This window comes from Protopterus annectens, chromosome 3.part0 (assembly GCF_019279795.1).
Source record: "Protopterus annectens isolate FY-2018-M chromosome 3.part0, PAN1.0, whole genome shotgun sequence".
NCBI lineage: Eukaryota > Metazoa > Chordata > Ceratodontiformes > Protopteridae > Protopterus > Protopterus annectens.
This window is the reverse complement of record NC_056731.1, coordinates 800,508,372-800,528,153: the sequence shown is the minus strand read 5'-3', so window position 1 is coordinate 800,528,153 and position 19,782 is coordinate 800,508,372. Positions and strand designations below refer to the sequence as shown.

Below are 19,782 nucleotides of genomic sequence, written 5' to 3'. Positions count from 1 at the left end.
TACTTGCATCCTCAACTTAACTTAAAACATAATTCTAAAAAATTCTGGTACCCAGTAAATATAATCTTACACCCTGGCATACTTAATACTCTAAGCCATTGCCCAAAACTCTCTCCCTTAGCTACTGATGTCAAATTAATCTCCCACTTCTTAGACTGCAGCTATTCTTACTAGCAGTTTCTTTATCTCCCACTCCAACTCAGTAAACCATCCAAACTACAATAGCCCCACTTTCTCCCTATAACCTATTTCTGCCTCCTACATAAAACATCTATTAAGCAAACTTAAACCATGTTCCATCTTTATTGGCAACTTTCAGAATACCTGAAGTTAGCCTCCTCCACAATTGCATACTCAATCTGTCTTCTGATTAATTGTTCCATTCAAAAATCTTATGTTCCTTCCTTATGAAAAAGTCATGTATCACACCAGTACATAAAGAAGGTAACGCTACTAAAATTATAAACTTTAGACCTATTACTTTATTGTCCCCTCTCTCTCTCTAAAACATTGGAAAAATGCATCCACAAACAACTGCTACAGTACTTACTCCACAAAAACCTATTCACTCCAACACAGCATGGCTTCTGACCAGCACGTATAACAACTGCCTGTAGATCCTACTTAGACAGCATCATTAAGGCCAGGGATAACAATAAATGTTAAGTTGTCTATCTCGCCTTCATTCTTGCTGGATGGGTTCGGAGCCGATCCTCGGCTCCGACTTGGCCACTCTAAAAGCTTGAGAGCTAGTTCTACTGGCTCGAGGCTCCCCTATATCCCACAATGCTAGGCGGTAACTCCTCAGATCTCGTTTGCCGCTACGCGATCGAGGTGCTTTTTCAACCGGCTCGCCAGGTTAGTTGAAATACTTAGTTTCATCTCTAGATAGACCCCTTTTAAGTTAGTGTTTTCTTCATAGTTTTAATAGTTAAATAGTTTACTCCCCTTTATAGTCAGTTTTTTCCAGTTTTTCCTCCTAAATTTCCTAATTTTATTCCCTTGGGCTTTAGGCCCAGTCCCTCCCTTCATTAATAGTTGGAGTGACTGTGTTTGTAGGGATTTAATTTATAAGTTAATTTTAAATTTAAATTTTTACAAGTGTAATCGGTGTGTGTGTGCTTTTGGTTACACTTGGACTCTTCCTTGGACATGTCCAAAGAATCGAAGGTCTCAGGCTTCAAGAAGTGTGACTCGTGCTGTCAGAAGATGTCTCTGACAGACGGTCACACTTCTTGTGTATACTGCCTGGGGCCTTTGCACCTGCAGGACTCATGTGCTGTTTGCCATGGCTTCAGCCCTAGAGTCCTGCAGGAGCGAAAAAATAAACATACTAAGAGGCTTATTGAAGCCTGAGGGTCCCTCGACTCAGTCCTCGGGGAAACCCTCCAAGCCTTCCAGACCTTCGGCTCCAGTATCTGAGCCATGTTCTGGGGGTCCTAAGGCTGTTCGAACATCAGCTCTGGCCGGAGCCGATGAATCTCGAACACATGCCCCTACTATTTCCTTGGCTCCGGCCGATGCTGAGGAAGACATAACTGAGTCGGCTCCGATCAAGTTGTCGGAACCGACATCTAGGAAAAGGTCCCGATCTCCATCTATCGGCTCCGTTCATTCGGCTCCAGCATCACCTTTGCTGTCTGAACGGAGCCATAGATCTCACTCCTCTAGGTCTTCCAGACTATCGGATCATGACCTTCAGAGAGTAGTGAGTCGACTTCTTAAGTCCGAGGCACTAGCGCAGATGCTTCAAAGTCTGACTCAACAGTCGAGGACTATTCCCATTACTCAAAATGTTCCTCCTCTGACTCTTTTGAGTTCGGAGCCGGGGCGGCTCGGACCCGAGACTGTGGTGGCGTCGGAACCGATACCTTTGTCTTCGGTGCCTTCGTCTGCTCCGATGTCTTCCTTGGAAGAATCTCGGTGTCGGACTTCCCTCGTCGGCTCCGAGGGGGCGAGTGGCATCGGACCCTTGTCCGACCCCGCTTTCCCTCTCGGTGCTTTGGCGCTGGTGAGTTCGGCTCCGACATCAGCCTCGGAGCCATCACTGTCGGTGCCAGGGGAGGTTTTCAGCTTTTCGGAGCGGAGACCTCCGGCTCTGCCTGACAGGGGTGCCTTCGAGGTCATGAGGAGCGTGTTAGAACCAGGTTCAACTCCACAGTCGGCTCCTTCTGCCCCTCCCTCCACGGTGCCTCCGATGATTTCTGCTCACTCTCTCATCCCCGACCGCAGAGAGCCAGCTCCTCAAGTTTCCCCAGTGGGGATCTCCTCCTCTTCTGAGGCCTCTCCTGACCCGGTAGGAGAGCCCCCTAGGAAGAGGCAGTGCAAGAGGAAGCACATTGACTCCCCTGAGTCTGTCACCTCTGACACTGATTTAGAGGATTCTGAAGGTTCCCCTCGTTCCCCCTCTGAAGATGTCTCCTTTGCAGACATCCTCGAAATCCTAAAACAGAGGGGGAATTGGCCAGCCCTCAACCCTTCAGAGGATGAATCAGTGTATCTTGAGGCGTTTGGCTCTCGCCCTTCCACCTCCTGGGTGTCCCCTCCCTTTGACCCCCTTATGCAAGTGGTGGCAAAGAAGGCCTGGGCGGCTCCTGATTCAGTGGAACCCACCCCCAGGAGACCATCAAAATTCATCACTGCCCCCAAGGACAAAGAATTTTTAACCAAGGGCGTCTCTGTTGATGCTATGGTGGTTGCTGCGGCCACCAAGAAGGAGTTAGCTGATCCTTCGGTGCCTGTTTATCCTCCTAACAAGGAGTCTAGGTCGATGGACAGGTACGGGAAGCGGATGTTCTCATCAGCGACTTTTACCATGCGATCCCTGAATTACCTGTGCCATTTCACTCGTCTTCAGAGGGATCTGCTCAAGGAAGCGAGTGAAATGTTAAAGGACCCAACAGCTGCAGGTTTTCAGGATAGAATGAACTCTCAGCTGGCAACCCTTAATTCTGTAACTAACTCCTCCATGCGCCTCCTTTCATATGCGGCGGATGGAGCAAGTAGAGCGGCAGGTACAGGTGTAGCCTTGCGTCGGCATGCCTGGATGCGGCTATGCAACTTTGCGGACCCTTTCAAGGCGTCCTTCACTAATTTCCCCTTTGATGGATCATCCCTCTTTGGTCCTCAAGTGAAGGAAACCCTGACTAGGTGCGAGACTGATGGCAAAACTCTCTCTCTGCCGTCGGAGTCCGTTTTTCTACTCCTTTTAGGCCTTACCCCAAAGGCCAGAAGGGGGGAAAGATGTGGTTCCGCAAACAATCTCAGGGAGATTTGCCTGACGCACAGAGTCGATTTCCCTCTAGAGGCAGAGGGGGGAACAATAATGGTAGACGCCGTCCTAGAGGCAGAGGGGGCCCGCAAAATCAGGGCAGTTGAGAATCCTTTTCCGACAAGCCCTTTCAGCATCCCTGAGGTGTTGCCCGACTGTCCACCTTCGGAGGCAGTCGGGGGAAGATTATCGCTGTACCCAGAAGCCTGGCTATCCCTAACTCAAGACAAGTGGGTACAGTCTATCATTTCCGAAGGCTACAGAATCCCATTCCTTTTCATTCCGAAGCAATCCAAAAAATCCCTTCCAGACGTTCCACCCAGTCAAAGGGAGCAAGCAGCATTAGAAATTTCAAAGTTGCTCACAAAAAGAGCCATTCAACCAGTTCCAGCAGACCAAACAGGATCCGAATCTACTCCAAATTCTTTTTGGTTCCAAAGAAAACAGGGGACTGGAGACCCATTTTGGATCTCAGCAACTTGAACAAGTTTGTCAAGAAAACAAAGTTCCGGATGGTCACGCTGCAGTCCATTCTACCCCTTTTGGGGCGGGACAACTGGATGTGCTCAATAGATCTCCAGGATGCGTACTATCACATCAGGATGAGTCGACGCTCCAGGAGATTCCTCCGCTTCAGGCTGGGAACCAGTCATTTCCAATTCAGAGCCCTGCCCTTTGGTCTCACTACAGCCCCCCGAGTGTTTACCAAATGCATGGCAGTGGTAGCCTCTCACCTGAGATGACAAGGATTCCAGGTGTTTCCTTATTTAGACGACTGGCTCCTTACAGCCCCCACCAAGCATGTTTTGCTTCTCGCCAGAGACTATACCTTCCACACATGTCAGGCACTAGGCATTTCAATAAATTACGAAAAGTCTGTCTTGTCGCCTTGTTATGTTATTACCTTTATAGGCGCAAATCTAGACACAGTCAACATGTCAGCCAGACTCACAGAGCAGAGAATAGCAGACATACACAGACAGGTCTCTCTTGTCTTGCAGAGCAACAAAGTCAAAGCCAGATTGATCCTGAAAGTCTTAGGGATTATGGCGGCGGCCATCCCTCTTCTACCATTAGCTCGCTTCCATATGAGAATTTTACAATGGATGCTTTTCACACAATGGTCTTTCCAACGACTTCCAATGTCCCATCCTATTCGGATAACTCAATCGTGCAAGAATCATCTCTCTTGGTGGATCACATCTCCCCAGCTCCACCTAGGGAGACCTTTCGTCCCCTCCTCTCCGGTTGCTACAGTGACAACGGACGCCTCCCTGATTGGGTGGGGGGGCATTACCAGGGCAGGACAGTCCAAGGCATGTGGCAACCTTTTGAGTGCCACTTGCACATAAATGTCCTAGAGATGAGAGCAGTGCTTCTAGCGTTGCAAGCCTTACAAGACTCTCTTCCCAAGGGAACTATAGCAATTCAGACAGACAACATGTCTGTAGTGTGGTACATCAACAAACAAGGCAGAACCAGATCTTACCCCCTATGTCGAGAGGCACTCAGACTGTGGCAATGGGCGATTTCTTCTCAGCGGTTTCTGTTAGCAACGCACATTCCCAGGAAGTCCAATGTGATTGCAGACAAATTGAGCAGAGCTATTCTCATGCCTCACGAGTGGTCTCTGAAGAATTCAGTGTTGGAGAAAGTTTTTCGAAAGTGGGGCCGGCCTTGCTGCGACCTTTTCGCTACTCCCCAAAACAGCAAGTGCGACGATTTTTTCACCCTCTTTCCCCAACCAGGCCACCCCAGCAGAGACGCTCTAGTACACGATTGGCCCCGCGGACTTCTGTATGGCTTTCCTCCCTTCCCACTGATATCTCAGCTAATACAGAAAGCCATTGCTCAGAAAGCTTCCATGATCCTTATTGCCCCTTACTGGCCTCGACAGGTTTGGTTCCCGTTTCTCCACCGTTATCTGTTGGAGCAACCTTGGCATCTGGACCCAGTTCCAGACCTCTTGACCCATCAGTCGGGTCAGTTGCACCACTCCCTTCCTTCTCTGAACCTCACAGCGTGGTTCCTCCAATTCCAACTCTAGCCAGGCTTCCTCTGATATCTTGCTCAGTTAGAGATATTTTGATAGCCTCTCATAAATCTTCCACTGGGAAGATTTATCATAACAAGTGGAAATGTTTTTCCTATTGGGCGCAGTCAAAGAATATAGATCCTTTCACTGCTTCCATTCAATCAGTTCTAGACTTTCTAGCCGAACTTTTCCACTCAGGTTCGTCTCCGTCTACCATCAGAGTTCAATTGGCAGCAATATAGAACTTTCATGTTGGAGTCTCAGAGTCCTCCATTATGTCTCACAAACTCTGCAAAGCCTTTTTAAAGGGAGTTTTTCTCCTCAAACCACCAATCAGGGATCCTCCTCCTCAATGGGATCTCAACTTGGTTCTGGCTTCCTTAATTCTTTCCCCCTTTGAACCTGCAGCTTCATGTTCAACAAAGTTACTATCTTGGAAAACACTCTTTTTAGTAGCTATCACTTCAGCTAGAAGAGTCTCTGAACTCCATGCTCTGTGTAGTCGACCCCCTTATCTTGTGTTTCATAAGGATAGGGTGTCCTTACGTACTAACCCATCTTTTTTGCCCAAGGTGGCTTCACTGGCAAATTTGAATCAAACCATTGAGCTTCCTGTCTTCTTCCCTAATTATTCTAATAGGTCAGAACAAAAGTTACACTGTTTAGATGTCCATCGCCAACTTAGGTACTATTTAGACAGGACCAAACAATTCAGGAAGTCTGATCAACTGTTTGTTTCTTATGCAGAAGGTAGAATGGGCCTTCCAGTTTCTAAAGTATCTCTCTCCAGATGGCTTACTTTGTTGATTACCCTTGTGTATGAGATCAGACATCAACAGTTGCGATCCAAACCCAGGGCTCATTCAACTAGAGCTTTAGCCACTTCTATAGCTTTCCAAGATAGGCTGCCTATTGATTCGATTTGTTCTGCAGCTACTTGGGCTTCTCCCCATACCTTCATTTCTCATTATAAGTTGGATTTGGCTTCTAGAGACAGAGCCAACTTTGGTTCCACTGTATTCAAGAGTCTGTTCCTTTTGGCCACCCGGGACAAGGTGCTAGGGACGCGGTCCCATCCAGCAAGAATGAAGGCGAGATAGACAACTTAACATTTAGAAGTTATGTACCTACCATAACGTTCCATGTTAGTTGTCGTCTTCTCGCCTTCTTTCTTGCGTCCCACCCTCCTTCCCCCTAGCCAGGACAGACCTAGAGGAGTTTTTCTTTTGTTCCTTTTGGATTTTATTTGCTGGGCTTAGCTTTCAAACGAGATCTGAGGAGTTACCGCCTAGCATTGTGGGATATAGGGGAGCCTCGAGCCGGTAGAACTAGCTCTTGAGCTTTTAGAGTGGCCGAGTCGGAGCTGAGGATTGGCTCCGAACCCATCCAGCAAGAAAGAAGGTGAGAAGAAGACAACTAACATGGAACGTTATGGTAGGTACATAACTTCTAAATTAGTCTCTAGACATCTCTAAAACTTTTGATACTGACTCCCATCCCAAACTACTTTTAAAAATGGCTGTCTTATGTCTATCCAACTATACTCTTAACTGGTGTATTAGATATCTACTTTATCTATGCCAGTCTGTTAAATGACTCTTGACTGTCTTTCCTTTCCTTCCAGCGAACACTGGGGTCCCACAAGGCTACATCCTTGCCCCCATCTGTTTAATATGTTTATTAACAATCTTCATACATCTTCCAGACATTATTCTCTGATGCAGTACTTTGACAATGCCACTTTCATTTGCCCAGCAGTCTCGAAACCATTACACATGATGCCTTTAACTTCATCGCAAATTAGTTAACTGAATATCATTCATTATAGTGATCACATTTAAAGGCATGGAATATTTATTTATTTTTTCATAGTTTGTTGACTGGTTAGTCTTACTAGGCTAATGACGTCTTTTCAAGGGAGACCTGAAGGTCACCTTACAGTTAGTGCACCACAGTATAGGAAGTACATTTCATTAATGCTGCTTGAATGCTAGTACTAGGGATGTAATGCAGGCAATGAGTTCCCCTGTGCTTTCTGAACTGAGTTCTGTATTTCATCTCCTTTTGAAGAAGGGGCTTGAATTTCATGATAGATTTGTGTAATCTCTGTTTAAGCTTGTAAGGAAGAGTGAGCTTTAAGTTTCTCTCCTGGCAGATGCTTTCCTTGATTACTACAACCTTTGCTTCCACTAACTTGGTGCTTTAGGCCATTATTTGTTGGGAATCCTATTTGGTCTTTCCCAAGTTATGGATGCCCTTTAGACCAGTGCATGTTTTATCCTAAAAGTGATGCAATAATTCTCCTTAAAAAGTCTCTGTATCTCTATTTTCTTTCCTGGAGTAGAAACCAGGGAAGTAAGGACAATTCACACAATGGAGACACACACAGACACACACACACAGACACTCTGGCCAAAGTAAGTTCTGTAGTTTCAGAGGAAGTAATAGGGTTTATCCCTTTTCTTTCAGATGAGTTGGCAATAGATAAGCAAACAATTTCCAAGAGGGATTGCCTGCTGTATTGTGCTTTGCATCCATTGGCTCACTACCAGATGGAAAAAAGGCTGTGGACATAGGCCATCCCACCTGGGGCGTGGATACTTTTTTGTGTCTCCTTCAAAAATGTACCTGCTTTATTTATGTCACAACCAATTGGTCATCAATTCACACCTTCAACAAGTTTTATTGCTTGGACTTTGCTAGAGTCAAGCATTCATTGTTACCTCAGGTTTAGAAGATTCAGACTTTGCCTTCCTCCTTTTGACTATTCATGATATCCTGCTTCCGTGTAAGATCTTTATACTGCTTTGAAGTCTTCACAGTAGTGCATCCGCTGAGGAGACTCCCAGTGCTAGGTATCCATTATGTTAGTTGATCAGTGAGACCCTCCTCATTGGTGGGAGTTAATTACTTTACTGCACTCCTCCTAGCTCTGGACGGCCTCTCTATCCAGTAACTCCTGCTGAAGTTCTCTGTGTAACAGAAGTATTATTTAACAATAATGACAAATTTTGAAACTCACTGTTAAACCTTTTAAGTCCTCCCTTGCGCTCTCCCCCCGTAATATGGGGGTTGTACACCCCACACCCACTGCTACTTCTTTATACTAACTCTGAGATCGTTGTACCTCAGACTAGGAGGAATACCTGAGATACACCAGGCCCACAGATAGTTTACAGTCACCCAGTTTATGCTTAAATTCCCACGGTTCTGAAGTTCACAGTTATGATTTTAATACTTTTGGGGGCACTTATTTATATATCCTTACATATTATTTGTTTTTCTTTTCTTTCATTGCCCCCCCCCCCCCCCCCACATCATCTCTCATTAGGGAGTATCATTTTCAAACACCTTTCTCTGTCCTCACTCCCTGCCAGTGCCTCAGATGTCTGAAACGCTAATCCATTTCAGATTGCCTGGGCCTTAGTTTTATTCTTTTAAGCAATGTCTGTGGCTCTTTGTTTTCATCCTTTATCTGTACATTTTATGGTCATTAGATATTTGAGGTGAACTGTTGGGCACAGGAGACTATGTATACTGTCCATGTTTGCTGTATGATGGCACAGAATACATTGTCAGCAGTAGCTGAAATTTCTTACTTCGGAGCTGAAGGGGAAAAATGCAGAACTGAAAATAGCATGATGGAATGTCTCAGTTTTACACCAGCTGAAAAGAGGACTTTATCACAGAGCATCTTATTTGGTGATTACATTTGTGTTAATTCTCCTCCTTATTACAAGTCCTTGAAAGCCATTTAAAAGTAGAACCCTGTTGGTGAAGTTTAGGTTTAAAGTGGAATTTGATGCCTAAACGAGCAGCAGAGTATTGTGTTTTCTTTCTTTGTACGTCAAGGGGTATGTGGCTGTGATGATGACCATACTTGCTATTGCTGCTAATGCTTGATTTATAATGTGCATGGTGATTGCTGTGTCCACTCACTGTGCACATTTTTGAATAATCAGATTTCGTTGTGTAGTTTTTCTTTGACCAAGCTCTCCATTTTTTCTAACTAAGTTGGCATAAGACATTTGTGGTAATGATGAAAGTGTTGGTTTTTGCCCCATATGTTTATCTTTTTTTTTTTTTTGCACCACTTTGTGCCCACTGGTGGTTGGTCATCAGCACCTTGTTGGCCAGTCTGCCTTTTCATTTCCCCCATCACTGGGGGGGTGAGCATTTACCAAGAGGGGCCATCATAAGGGCAGCCATTAGGGGTAGTTTGATCATTTTTCTTTTAGCTTTACTACCTTGCACCTGCTCACTCTCATGGGTGGAGCTGCTCTGCATCAGGCATCCTGCATTTTTCTCCCATCTCTACCAAAATGCACCTGGCAATATGCCCCCCCCCCTCCTGCCTATGCTGCCAGACACCCAAGCTGTGAATCAAACTCGAGTTGCAGTGGTCATAGTCAGGGCTTTATCCCACTGTTTCATCAGTGCAGGTCTTACGTCATATCTTTATCTGGAGATGTGAGCATTCTTAACCTTTGTAGTTTACTTGTTTTACCAACTTTTTTCTCTCTCCATTCATAGACATGTGTCCATTGTCAGACTAGGTTTGAATAGTATTGCATCCATGGCAATTTGTGGCCAGCTTTCACTATTGGAGTCAGTAGTTATTTCCATCTTCTAAGTGTTCTGCTGTCTAGCAGCATGTAGCATTTGTAAAACTTTCGATATTAAATTGTCCATTGGCAGATCATCTTTCTGTCCAGTAATGTAGTTTTATATAAAGTAGAGCTGAGTCAGTATTATGTTCAAATAGTAAGCTGTGTGTTATTAACAAGTAGTACCAAGTGATCTAACGAAGATTTAATTTATTCAGACCTTTGCCTCTTGTGTGTTTTTTAAGAGTTTGGAATTAAGACCTGTTCTGTATCATTTGCCACTTTTTTGCTGTATCTTAATTAGTTCACCAACAGGATCAGTCATTTTCTGAGTGACAACCTGTAATGAGATGGAAGATGGAAAGATTTTCATTGTCTTTGCCTTCCCCTGCAGGCTTCTTCAAGTGTCACCATGGATCATTCCTGTGTGTATGACCTTAAATAAAACAATGACTTCTAATGCCAAATACAAATAAATATGTTTATTGTCAGTTTAGTTTTTGCACATTTATTCTCAAGAGAACCATACATCTGCTATGTCTCCTAAGAGTTACATGACCTGCTGTGCTGCAGCATATTTTAAACCAACTTGCTAGTTTTTTCTTTATTTTAGTCAAGACTTTGATATCTTCAGGTGCAGTGCTGAAAGTGAGACTCATTTAAAAGTATGCAACTTCATTACGATAGCTGTTGACGTAAATGGATGCAAATAACTTTAGCTAAAATAAAAAAAAAGGTAGCGTGAAGAAAACTAGCTCCAAGCATGACAGCTTCTCAGTTGAGTAACAGAGTTTTGCATCCACGTTTAACACTTTGCTATCATAATTTAGTGTGTAAAATGTTTTTCTGCATGTAAATTATTGTGCTTTACTGATAAGTCAGGGAACTTATTTTCTTTTCTGAATTAAAACTGAAATGTTTACTTTTTGTGTCACACAGGTTTCCACAATGATAGACTTTTTGCCTGGCATGAAGCAATTTGTGTCAAATCTACAGCAGTCTGCCTCTTTGCAGAGTTCCATTTTCATAGAACAGGTATAGTTGCATGTTGGTGTTTCTGTCGGCTTTACTTTTCTTTGTTTAGTCCTAACAATGTGTAAACTTCTGATTTTAGGTAAAATACATGTAGATGAAAACTATTATTTAAGACTGAGGACCTTCTGTGGTGAGACCTGCGGCTGAGTTTATTTGCTCCTTCAGTCAGAACCCATCACTATTTTGGAAATTCCTGCACTTAGAATAGATGTCCACATGATCTTGCATATCATGACATTATACATTGGCACTGTGGCTTAATAGTAAGACCTCATATCAGGTCTCTGTTTTTGCTGCCATTTTGAAGGCCTTGTTTGCTAATTGGTTTGGACGCTTTGTGTTGTAGTAAATATTTAGCAGCACCAGATAAGTTCCCTGTTGGAGTTATTTTTATTTATTTATTTTTTTGCTTTAGACCGCGGTGGTGGTGCTGCGGTAGCGATGTCGCCTCACAGTAAGATGCTGTCCGGTTCGATTCTCAGCTAGAGCGTCTTCTGAGTGGAGACATGTGTGAATGGGCGTACCTTCGTTGAAGGTTGTGTGTCAGGGCTGGTAACTCGACATGTAAAAATCAACTACCAATCATTAGCGGACCGGAGTTCCGCTGTGGCGACCCCTAACCGGGAAAGCCGAAAGACACTGCATTTATTTTTTGCTTTACTTTCTTGGTCTTGTATTTTATATCACTACCTAGAGTTCATGTCATCCAAGAGGAGAAAGTATCAATGTCTTTTTTTGTTTGGGCACTTCCCACGACCATACCTCTTGTAGTATCTGTAAGGCATTTGTGCCTAGCACACTCAGAAGTCATTTGTCTTCCCTGGCCATTTGTCTTGAAAACCAATGGCTTAGACAGTCAGCCCAAGGTACCATGGTGGAATCCTTTAACCCTGAGATACTCCCGCTAGATAAGAAGAAGGCCAAGAAGTCTCAGCCATATTCTTTAGCTGTCCATCCTCCACTGGATGTCCCTGTAGAAGCAGGTAATTGCTCTGTAGGTTGTTCAGTGTTTACATCAGATTCTTTTGCTGTGATCCTGCTGGAGGCTGCCATGGATCTGTCTTTTTGCACATCCTCTGAGACTTTGCAGGCATCTGCTCCAGACATCGAGGAGGAACTGTGGTTGATTATCTCGGAGGTTCCTAGAGGGATTCCACAGATATTGGTCAAGGTGGAAGTTCTGGGTTCTCTTCTCGAATCTCGCTAAGGGTCGGAACTTTTTGTATTTGTTAGGGCTGGTGCCCCTTCTAAGAAAAGACAAAAACTGAAGCATGTTTCATTCTGTCCCATGGATCCTCTAGGAAATGGCAAGGGTTTATTCGGTCTTGTTCTCTGCCTTAATAGCCCATGATGCCTCCTCAAGGGGTTTCAGTACCTGATCCTTCTTGGATCTCTACCCCTTCTAAATGGTTTAGGGAACCAGATTCCTCAGATGAGGATTCAGAGTCTCGTGAGGGTCTTTGTCTTATTCTTCACGGATGCCTTCAACTTTGTCTTATGGTTCTAATAAAGTGGAGTCTTTTAACCCCGAGTCTCCTTTCGAGGAATTATCCTTTGAGGAGCACAGTTGCAAGAATGATGGAATTTTTAAGTGGGACTCTTCTCAAGTGTCTCGTTTTCAGAGAAGTTATTATAATTTGCTTTATGTGGATACTCCTAAACCATCAGCAGTTCCTCCTGTGTTGGCTACCTTGTTAGATACTTTCACTGCTGCTTCCAAGTCTCCTGATTCTCAGCCTCCTGCTCCTTAGAAACCTGATAGGTTCTAAAATGTTCCTGAGGATTGTCTCTTTTTATTTAAATGTCCTTCTGCTGATCCTGCTGTGGTGTCAGTCTCTTATGACAAACCTAAGCTTTTGCCCTCTTACTTTTGCCTTCTGATAATGATAGCAGGGCAATGGAGAGGATTGGCAAGAAAGTATACACTGCTTCTACTTTGGCCTTTAGAACTATTAATTACCAGATCCACATAACCAGGTGTGGTCTGGCCTTGATTGCTCAAGCTTGTCAGTTTATCTCTGCCCTCCCTGATTCTAATGGCAAATCCTCTGCTTTATCTTTTTTAGGATCTGCTTCTGAAGTGGCTCACCACTGCATTAAGTGTAGCTATGATGCTACTGATGCCTTTTCTAGGGCTGTGGCTTTTGGGTCCATCATGAGGGTTATTCTTGGCTTTGTCTCCAGTCTCTTCCTGAGGACATTAAGGCCAACTTGTTGGATGCTACTTTGGATAATACACATCCTTTTGGGATTACCTCTGCTGACATGTTTAGTCTCTTCAAGAAAAGGCAAAGCCTTTCTTCTAAGACCTTAAACATATTTTTGTCTCTCCTATCCTTAAGTTCCAGAGGAATTATCCTTCTAGGTCTGCTTTTGTTCACAGGCAACCCCTCCAGGCCTCCAAGGGCAGAAAGAGTGGGAGGTGAGCCCCCTTTGCTAAGGCTTGTGAGGTTTCTGTGGCCCAGAAGCCTCCTTTATCTAATAAGCCTGCTTCTGTTTGACAGTTTGCCCCCCCCCTTTAGACCAGGTTCCTTTGTCCCTTCGGATCTACCATTGTCTTCCAAATTGGTGTCTCATCACTTCAGACTCTTGGGTTCTTTCTGTCAGGGTTACTTCATGTTATGGAAATCTCTCCCTCCTTTTTCTGGGATTTCTCAACCTCCCCTATAGCAACTTCCTCATTTCCCAGAGGTTCTAGGATCCATGTTGAACCAAAGGGCCATTCAACCTGTCTCCCTTCCCAAGTGGAAAGGGGTTTTTATTCCAGGATGTTCCTGGTTCCTTGAAAGGAGGGCACTTGATGACCTATTTTGGATCTCTCCAGGCTCAGCACCTTTCTCGAGATCCCTTCTTTTCAGATGCTTACTGTTCAAACTCTGTTTCCTCTTCTATTACCCCAGGCATTTCTGGTGTCCTTGGATCTGAAAGATGCTTACCTTCATATCTGTATTCACTTTCTCTTCCTCTCATTTTCAGTTTTCTGCTTTGCCCTTTGGCATCTCTGCTGCCCCCAAGGGTACAAACAAAATGACTTTTTCTTTATCTAGACTACCTGTTGCCTTCTGGTGCCTTATCCCAGACAATTACTGCAGGATCTGCAGTTCACCATCTCTCTTCTTCAAAGTCTGGGGTTTATTGTCAAACTTTCAAAATTCCGTACTGACTTCCTTTCAGGATCATGTGTATCTGGGTTGCAGGATTTAGATGGTGCCAAAGTTAGCCTCTGTTCCACCTCCAAAGGTATTGTCGTTGACAGCCTTCTGTCATTCTCTCCTTTCTCTGACTGTCGTGCCAGCCAGGGAGTTTCTTTGGGATCTAGGATTCATGGCCTCTTCTCTTCTGATGCTTCCTCTTGCCAGACTGCATATGCGGAAACTTTAGTGGAACTGCAAGTCATTTTGGCTACAGCATCATCACCCTCTGAATTTAAGTGTACCTCTCCTTCCCTGTCTAAAAAAGGAGTTTGAATGGTGGGATTCGACAGTTCGCTGTCAACCTAGGATGGCCCTTTCAGCCTTCAGTCCCTTGTAAGAGCTGTTCACCGATGCCTTGGAGTGGGGGGGGGGCATCTCTTGGTCACCTGAAAGTTCAGGGGCTTTGGCTTCCCCATCAAAAGTCAGATCATATCAACATCAAAGAGATGAGGCTCTTATTCTGGCCCTTCAGGCTTTTTACCCCATGTTCTGTCTGGGCCCCTTGAAGGTATACACAGACAACACTGTAGTGGTGTGGTATAGAGGAGCACAAAATCTTATCCTTCTGTACAGGATGGTGCTTCAGGCTTAGGAAGTGGCTTTCAGTTATGAGTTAACTCTTCAGGCAGTGTGCATTCCTTTAGAGCACAGTCTTGTGGTAGACTGTCTGAGCAGATCTAAAACGCAGGCTGACAAATGGATGCTTCACAGAGACATGTTTCTGGACATTGTCCATTGGTGGGGTATTCTACGGGTAGATCTTTTTGCCTCCCTCTGAACAGGCAGATTCTTCTCTTCTGTTCTAGAGTGCCATGCTATCTGGCCTAGAAGATGGATGCCTTTTCCTTTCCTGGGAAGGGAGGGTTTCTTTATGCTTTCCTTCTCTTCCTCTACTGCCAGGAGTCCTTCAGAATACTCACCTGGACTCCCCAAAAATCTTGCTAGTTATTCTCTTTTAGCAGAGACAGCACTGGTTCCCCCAGTTAATGTATCTGGCCAGGAGCAGTCATCACACGTTACCTCATCAGTTGGATCTCCTCACACAAGACAAGGGGTCTCTCATCCATCCCCACTTATTCACTCTGCAACTGACATTGTGGGTAATAGGGTGTTGATCCCTTTCAGACACCTCTTTTCTGAGGACGTGCTCAGGGTTTTACAGGAGGCAAGGAAACTCTAAACCAGAAAATTTTATATGTCCGAATGTAAGAGATTTTCGGTCTGGTGCCGTGCTCATAACCAGGACCCTTTTTCAGTGGGGGTCCCTCTGGTCTTCTCTTATTTGTGTGAGTTGTTCTATTCTTCTGTGAAGGCCCATTTGTTAGCCAATGTTCTTCATCTCACATTGCTGCAGTCATAACCTGTGGGTAGTCCGCTGTCCTCGGTCGGCCCGAATATCAAAGTGTTAGGCTGGCGTCGGTCATGGTCGCTTAGATCTGACGTCAGTACGCCGTGGTACTAAAGCGCATGACCGACGTCATATCCTTAGTCTTTGTTGCCGCATGGTCCGAAGCAGAAGCAGCGTTTGCAAGTGCCGTTCGGCGTCCTGAAATTTTCGTATTCTGAGTTTCAGACCGAAGACCAAGTTGGGCTAAGTACCCCGTTGGGGAATATTTTTGTCTTTTCTTGCTTCAGTTAAATCCGGATGTCAGAAAAAGTAAATAATTGTATTTCTTGTGGGAAGCAGATACCTCATAGGGATTACCACTTTCTCTGTATTCCTTGTTTGGGGCCTGAGCACGACGTAGTCGGGTGTCGCTTTTGTGCTAAATTTAATAAGCGCACCATTAAACGTAGGTTAGATTGTGCTAGGCTTGTCTTGATGGCGGTGTAATTACAATATGCCGTCGGATCCTCCGACGCCCGCTACCGCGAAGAAGCGTAAAGAGAAATCGCAGAAGTCTAAGCAGGATGAGTCGTCCGTTCCGGACGCCGGTTCTTTTGAAACCACAGTGGAGTCTGTGGATCCGGCCGAGGTTTCAGTTGAGTCTCAGGGGGAACCTTTAGTTTTGCAAGATGTGGCCTCTCAGGAGTCAGGTCAGGCTGAGGGGGCCTCTCAGGTTGCTGTGATCCCTTCTTTGCATAAGGTGGTTAGGCCTTCTCCCTCTGTCTCTAAGGTACCTTCAAAGGCCAGGCCTGGTTTGTCTTCCTCTGGCGTCAGTCCTAGTTCTGCAGGTTCTGTGCCTAAAAAACACATGCTTAAAATGGCAGAAGATTTAATTACCTTGATTAGAGGTTCTATGCCCCCTCCAGATAAGAGGCCTAGGGTGGAGCCAGAGGTGGAAGGATTGGAACATTCTTCAGATTATTCAGAGTCTTCGGCTGAAGACATTCAGGATTTTCCCCCTTATTCTGATTCTGACGCAGAGGATTCTAGTCCCTCTGCTTCCCCTCCAGAGGAGTTTTCTTTTTCAGAAACCCTGCATTCTATGAGGGAGCATTTTAAATGGGAAGGTCAGGATTTCTCAGATTCCCGAAAGAGGCTTAGGGAATTCTTGTTTTTACCACAACATAGGCCCTTGGCTATACCTCCGGTTTTGGATGTTGTACAGGATGTTTTCTCTGAGGCTTCCCTTAATCCAGACTCTTTGCCTCCTGCCCCGGTTAAGCCAGACAGATATTACAGGGTGCCAGAGGCTCATAAATATTTGTACAAGAGCCCTAGGGATGACCCAGAAACTATTAGCCAGGGACCTAAGGGGGTCAGGGCTTCTGTTGTGAAGAATCCAGTTCCCATGGATAAGGGCTCTAGAGCTCTGGATAGGTGGGGTAAAAAAGTGTATACCTCTTCCACTCTTGCAATGAGGGCTTTAAATTGCCAGTTTCATATGCTGAAGTACCAGAATTTTCTTCTTAGTCAATTGAAATCTAAGGTGGATGCTTTAGCAGAGGGCATAGAGTGTAAAGAATTACAGGATTTGGTTCATGCCTCTGATCAGGTGGGTAAGCATTCTTTGCAGTGTGGTTTTGATGCTTTGCAGGCCTCTTCCAGGGTGGCTGCCACTGGGTCAGTTATTCGTAGGCACGCTTGGCTTAAGGATCAGAACTTGTCAGAGCATGTTAAAGCTCGAATTTTGGATGCTCCCCTTCAGTCTGAAGTTTTGTTTGGTTCTCCTGTGGAGTCAGTCTTGAAGAAAATGGAGGACAAAGCTAAGTCTATGCAGACTGTTAAAGATTTTTTACAGGTGCAGCCCCCTACGTTTAGCAGAAATTGGCCTACTAAGGGATGGGCTTACCCTTCTTCTGATTTACAGTCTAGGGGCAGATCTAGACGTGGTAGGGGCAGAGCTCATGCGCAGGGTTCTTTTAGGCCTAGGACGTGGAGTTCCCCTGCACAGTCTACAGGTGAGGGCAGGGGCCAGTCCTTTCGTAAACAGACACAATGACCTGCATTTTCAGCTGCCCGATCCCTCCTGTCTGGCAGCTCCTCTGGGAGGAAAGTTGGCACTTTTCAGGCAAAATTGGCTTTTAGTCACCCAGGACAAATGGGTATTGGACATTATAAACCGAGGCTACAAGTTTTATTTCCACACATTGCCCCCTTTCAAAGGCATGCCAGACGTTCCTCCTCAGCAAAAGGCAGAGGCTCACAAACAGATTTCTTTACTTCTTCAAATGGGAGCTATCCAGCAGGTCCCTCCATCAGAGGTGGGCCTAGGATTTTATTCTCGCCTGTTTCTTGTACCAAAGAAAGGAGACACTTGGAGGCCAATTCTGGATTTGTCTATTCTCAACACATACCTGGACATTCCAAAATTCAAAATGTTGACTTTGCAACAACTTCTTCCTATGCTAGGCAAAGATCACTGGATGGTAACTCTGGATCTCAAGGAGGCTTATCTTCATATTCCTATCAGGCCAAGTTGCAGGAGATTCCTGCGTTTTCGGGCTGGGACTTTACATTATCAGTTCTCTGCATTGCCCTTTGGCTTATCTACTGCGCCCAGGGTGTTCACAAAGGTTCTGGCTCCGGTGATAGCCTTCTTACGGTTAAGAGGAATACAGATTTATCCTTATTTGGACGATTGCCTGATTCTTGCTCAAGACAAAGACAAGCTACTTCACCATCTTCAGTATGTTATGGCAGTGTTAAGGTGCCTAGGGTATTCTGTGAAGGAAATAAAGTCCAGTCTAGTACCCTCTCAGGACATGTGCTTTCTGGGTGTGAGACTGAATACAGCCTCTCAGATGGCGTTTTTGACCCCGGACAAGCAAAGAAATCTTACCCTTTACTTCCAAAAATTGTCTCTCCTGTCCAGGCTGACTGCAAGGACAGTCCTTCAAGCCTTGGGGTTCATGGCATCTTGTATTCTGGTGCTTCCCAATGCCAAACTGCATATGAGGAAGTTGCAATGGTATCTCAAAAGTGTATGGACTCAACACTGCCACGATTTGGACACTGTCATTCAGATAATACCTTGCATTCAAAAGGAATTTTTGTGGTGGGCTCAGGAATGTCACCTAAACAAGGGACTCTCTGTGACCCGGCCAGAGGCGAGTCAGATCTTAACGACAGATGCCTCGGACAAGGCTTGGGTCGCACACCTCAATGGAAAATGGGTTCAAGACACATGGCCTGCCAGACTTCAACATTTGCATATCAACATGAAGGAGATGTTAGCAGTCCAATTTGCATTGATCGCCTTCAAGGATCTACTTCGCCCAGGACAAGTGTTGATTCAAACAGACAACACAACTGTCATGTGGTACATCAACAAGCAAGGGGGAACCCATTCGTACCCACTTTGCAGACAAGCTATGATTTTGTGAGAGACTGCTCTCAGTTTGCACCTCACTCTTCAGGCAAGGTTTCTGCCAGGAGCACAGAACTCCTTAGCGGATGTTTTGAGCAGACAGATGGTGGATCCCCACGAGTGGAAATTGGATCCTCATGTCTTTCGACAGTTGACAGTGTTTTGGGGGACTCCAGACATAGATCTGTTCGCTTCTCCACTAAATTTCCAGCTACCAAAGTTTTGCACAAAGATGTTTCATCCAAAAGCTTGGAAAGTGGATGCTCTTTCGTTCAGTTGGAACAATCTTCACGTCTATGCCTTCCCTCCTTTGCCTCTTCTTCCCAGGGTGCTCTTGAAGGTCAGACAGGACAAGCCCTCCATGATTCTTATAGCTCCAGATTGGCCTCGTCAGCACTGGTATCCTCTGCTGAGGAGTTTAGTACGGGAGCCTCCTTGGCCTTTGCCAGCAAGTCCACACCTTTTGTCTCAGGCAGGCAATCATTTCATCAATGTCAGGATACAGTCCCTGCGTCTGACAGCCTGGCATATTCTGTTCTAGACCCTGGAGGGTCGCAGCTTCCTCAACAAGTTTTGAATGTTATTTTGGAGGCCAGACGGCCTAGTACAAGGAAGGTTTATGCTGATAAATGGAGGAGATTTTTTCTTTGGAGCAAAGCAAAGTGCTTTGATGTTTCAGTACCTAATTTGAGTGTTTCACTTCAGTATCTTACAGAATTACTAGACAAAGGTTTGTCTTTCTCCTCTGTAAAAGTTCATGCTGCAGCCATTTCTGCTCACTATGATTGTGACCCACCTTTCTTCTCTCATCCTTTGTTCAAGCAATTTCTTAGAGGGGCAAAGAACATAAGACCCCCACGTAGAGCTCCTACTCCTTCCTGGGATC

At 45.1% G+C, this 19,782-nt stretch overlaps 1 protein-coding gene across 1 annotated transcript in view; it reads left to right on the top strand.

Annotated features, from left to right (window-relative positions):
* The window catches only part of TERT (telomerase reverse transcriptase), a 1,470,615-nt gene that overhangs the window by 281,809 nt on the left and 1,169,024 nt on the right, over positions 1 to 19,782 (top strand). The window contains exon 7 of the mRNA XM_044065146.1: positions 10,853 to 10,948. Coding sequence (XP_043921081.1) covers positions 10,853 to 10,948 — 96 coding nt within the window. The remainder of the gene's footprint in view (positions 1 to 10,852; positions 10,949 to 19,782) is intronic.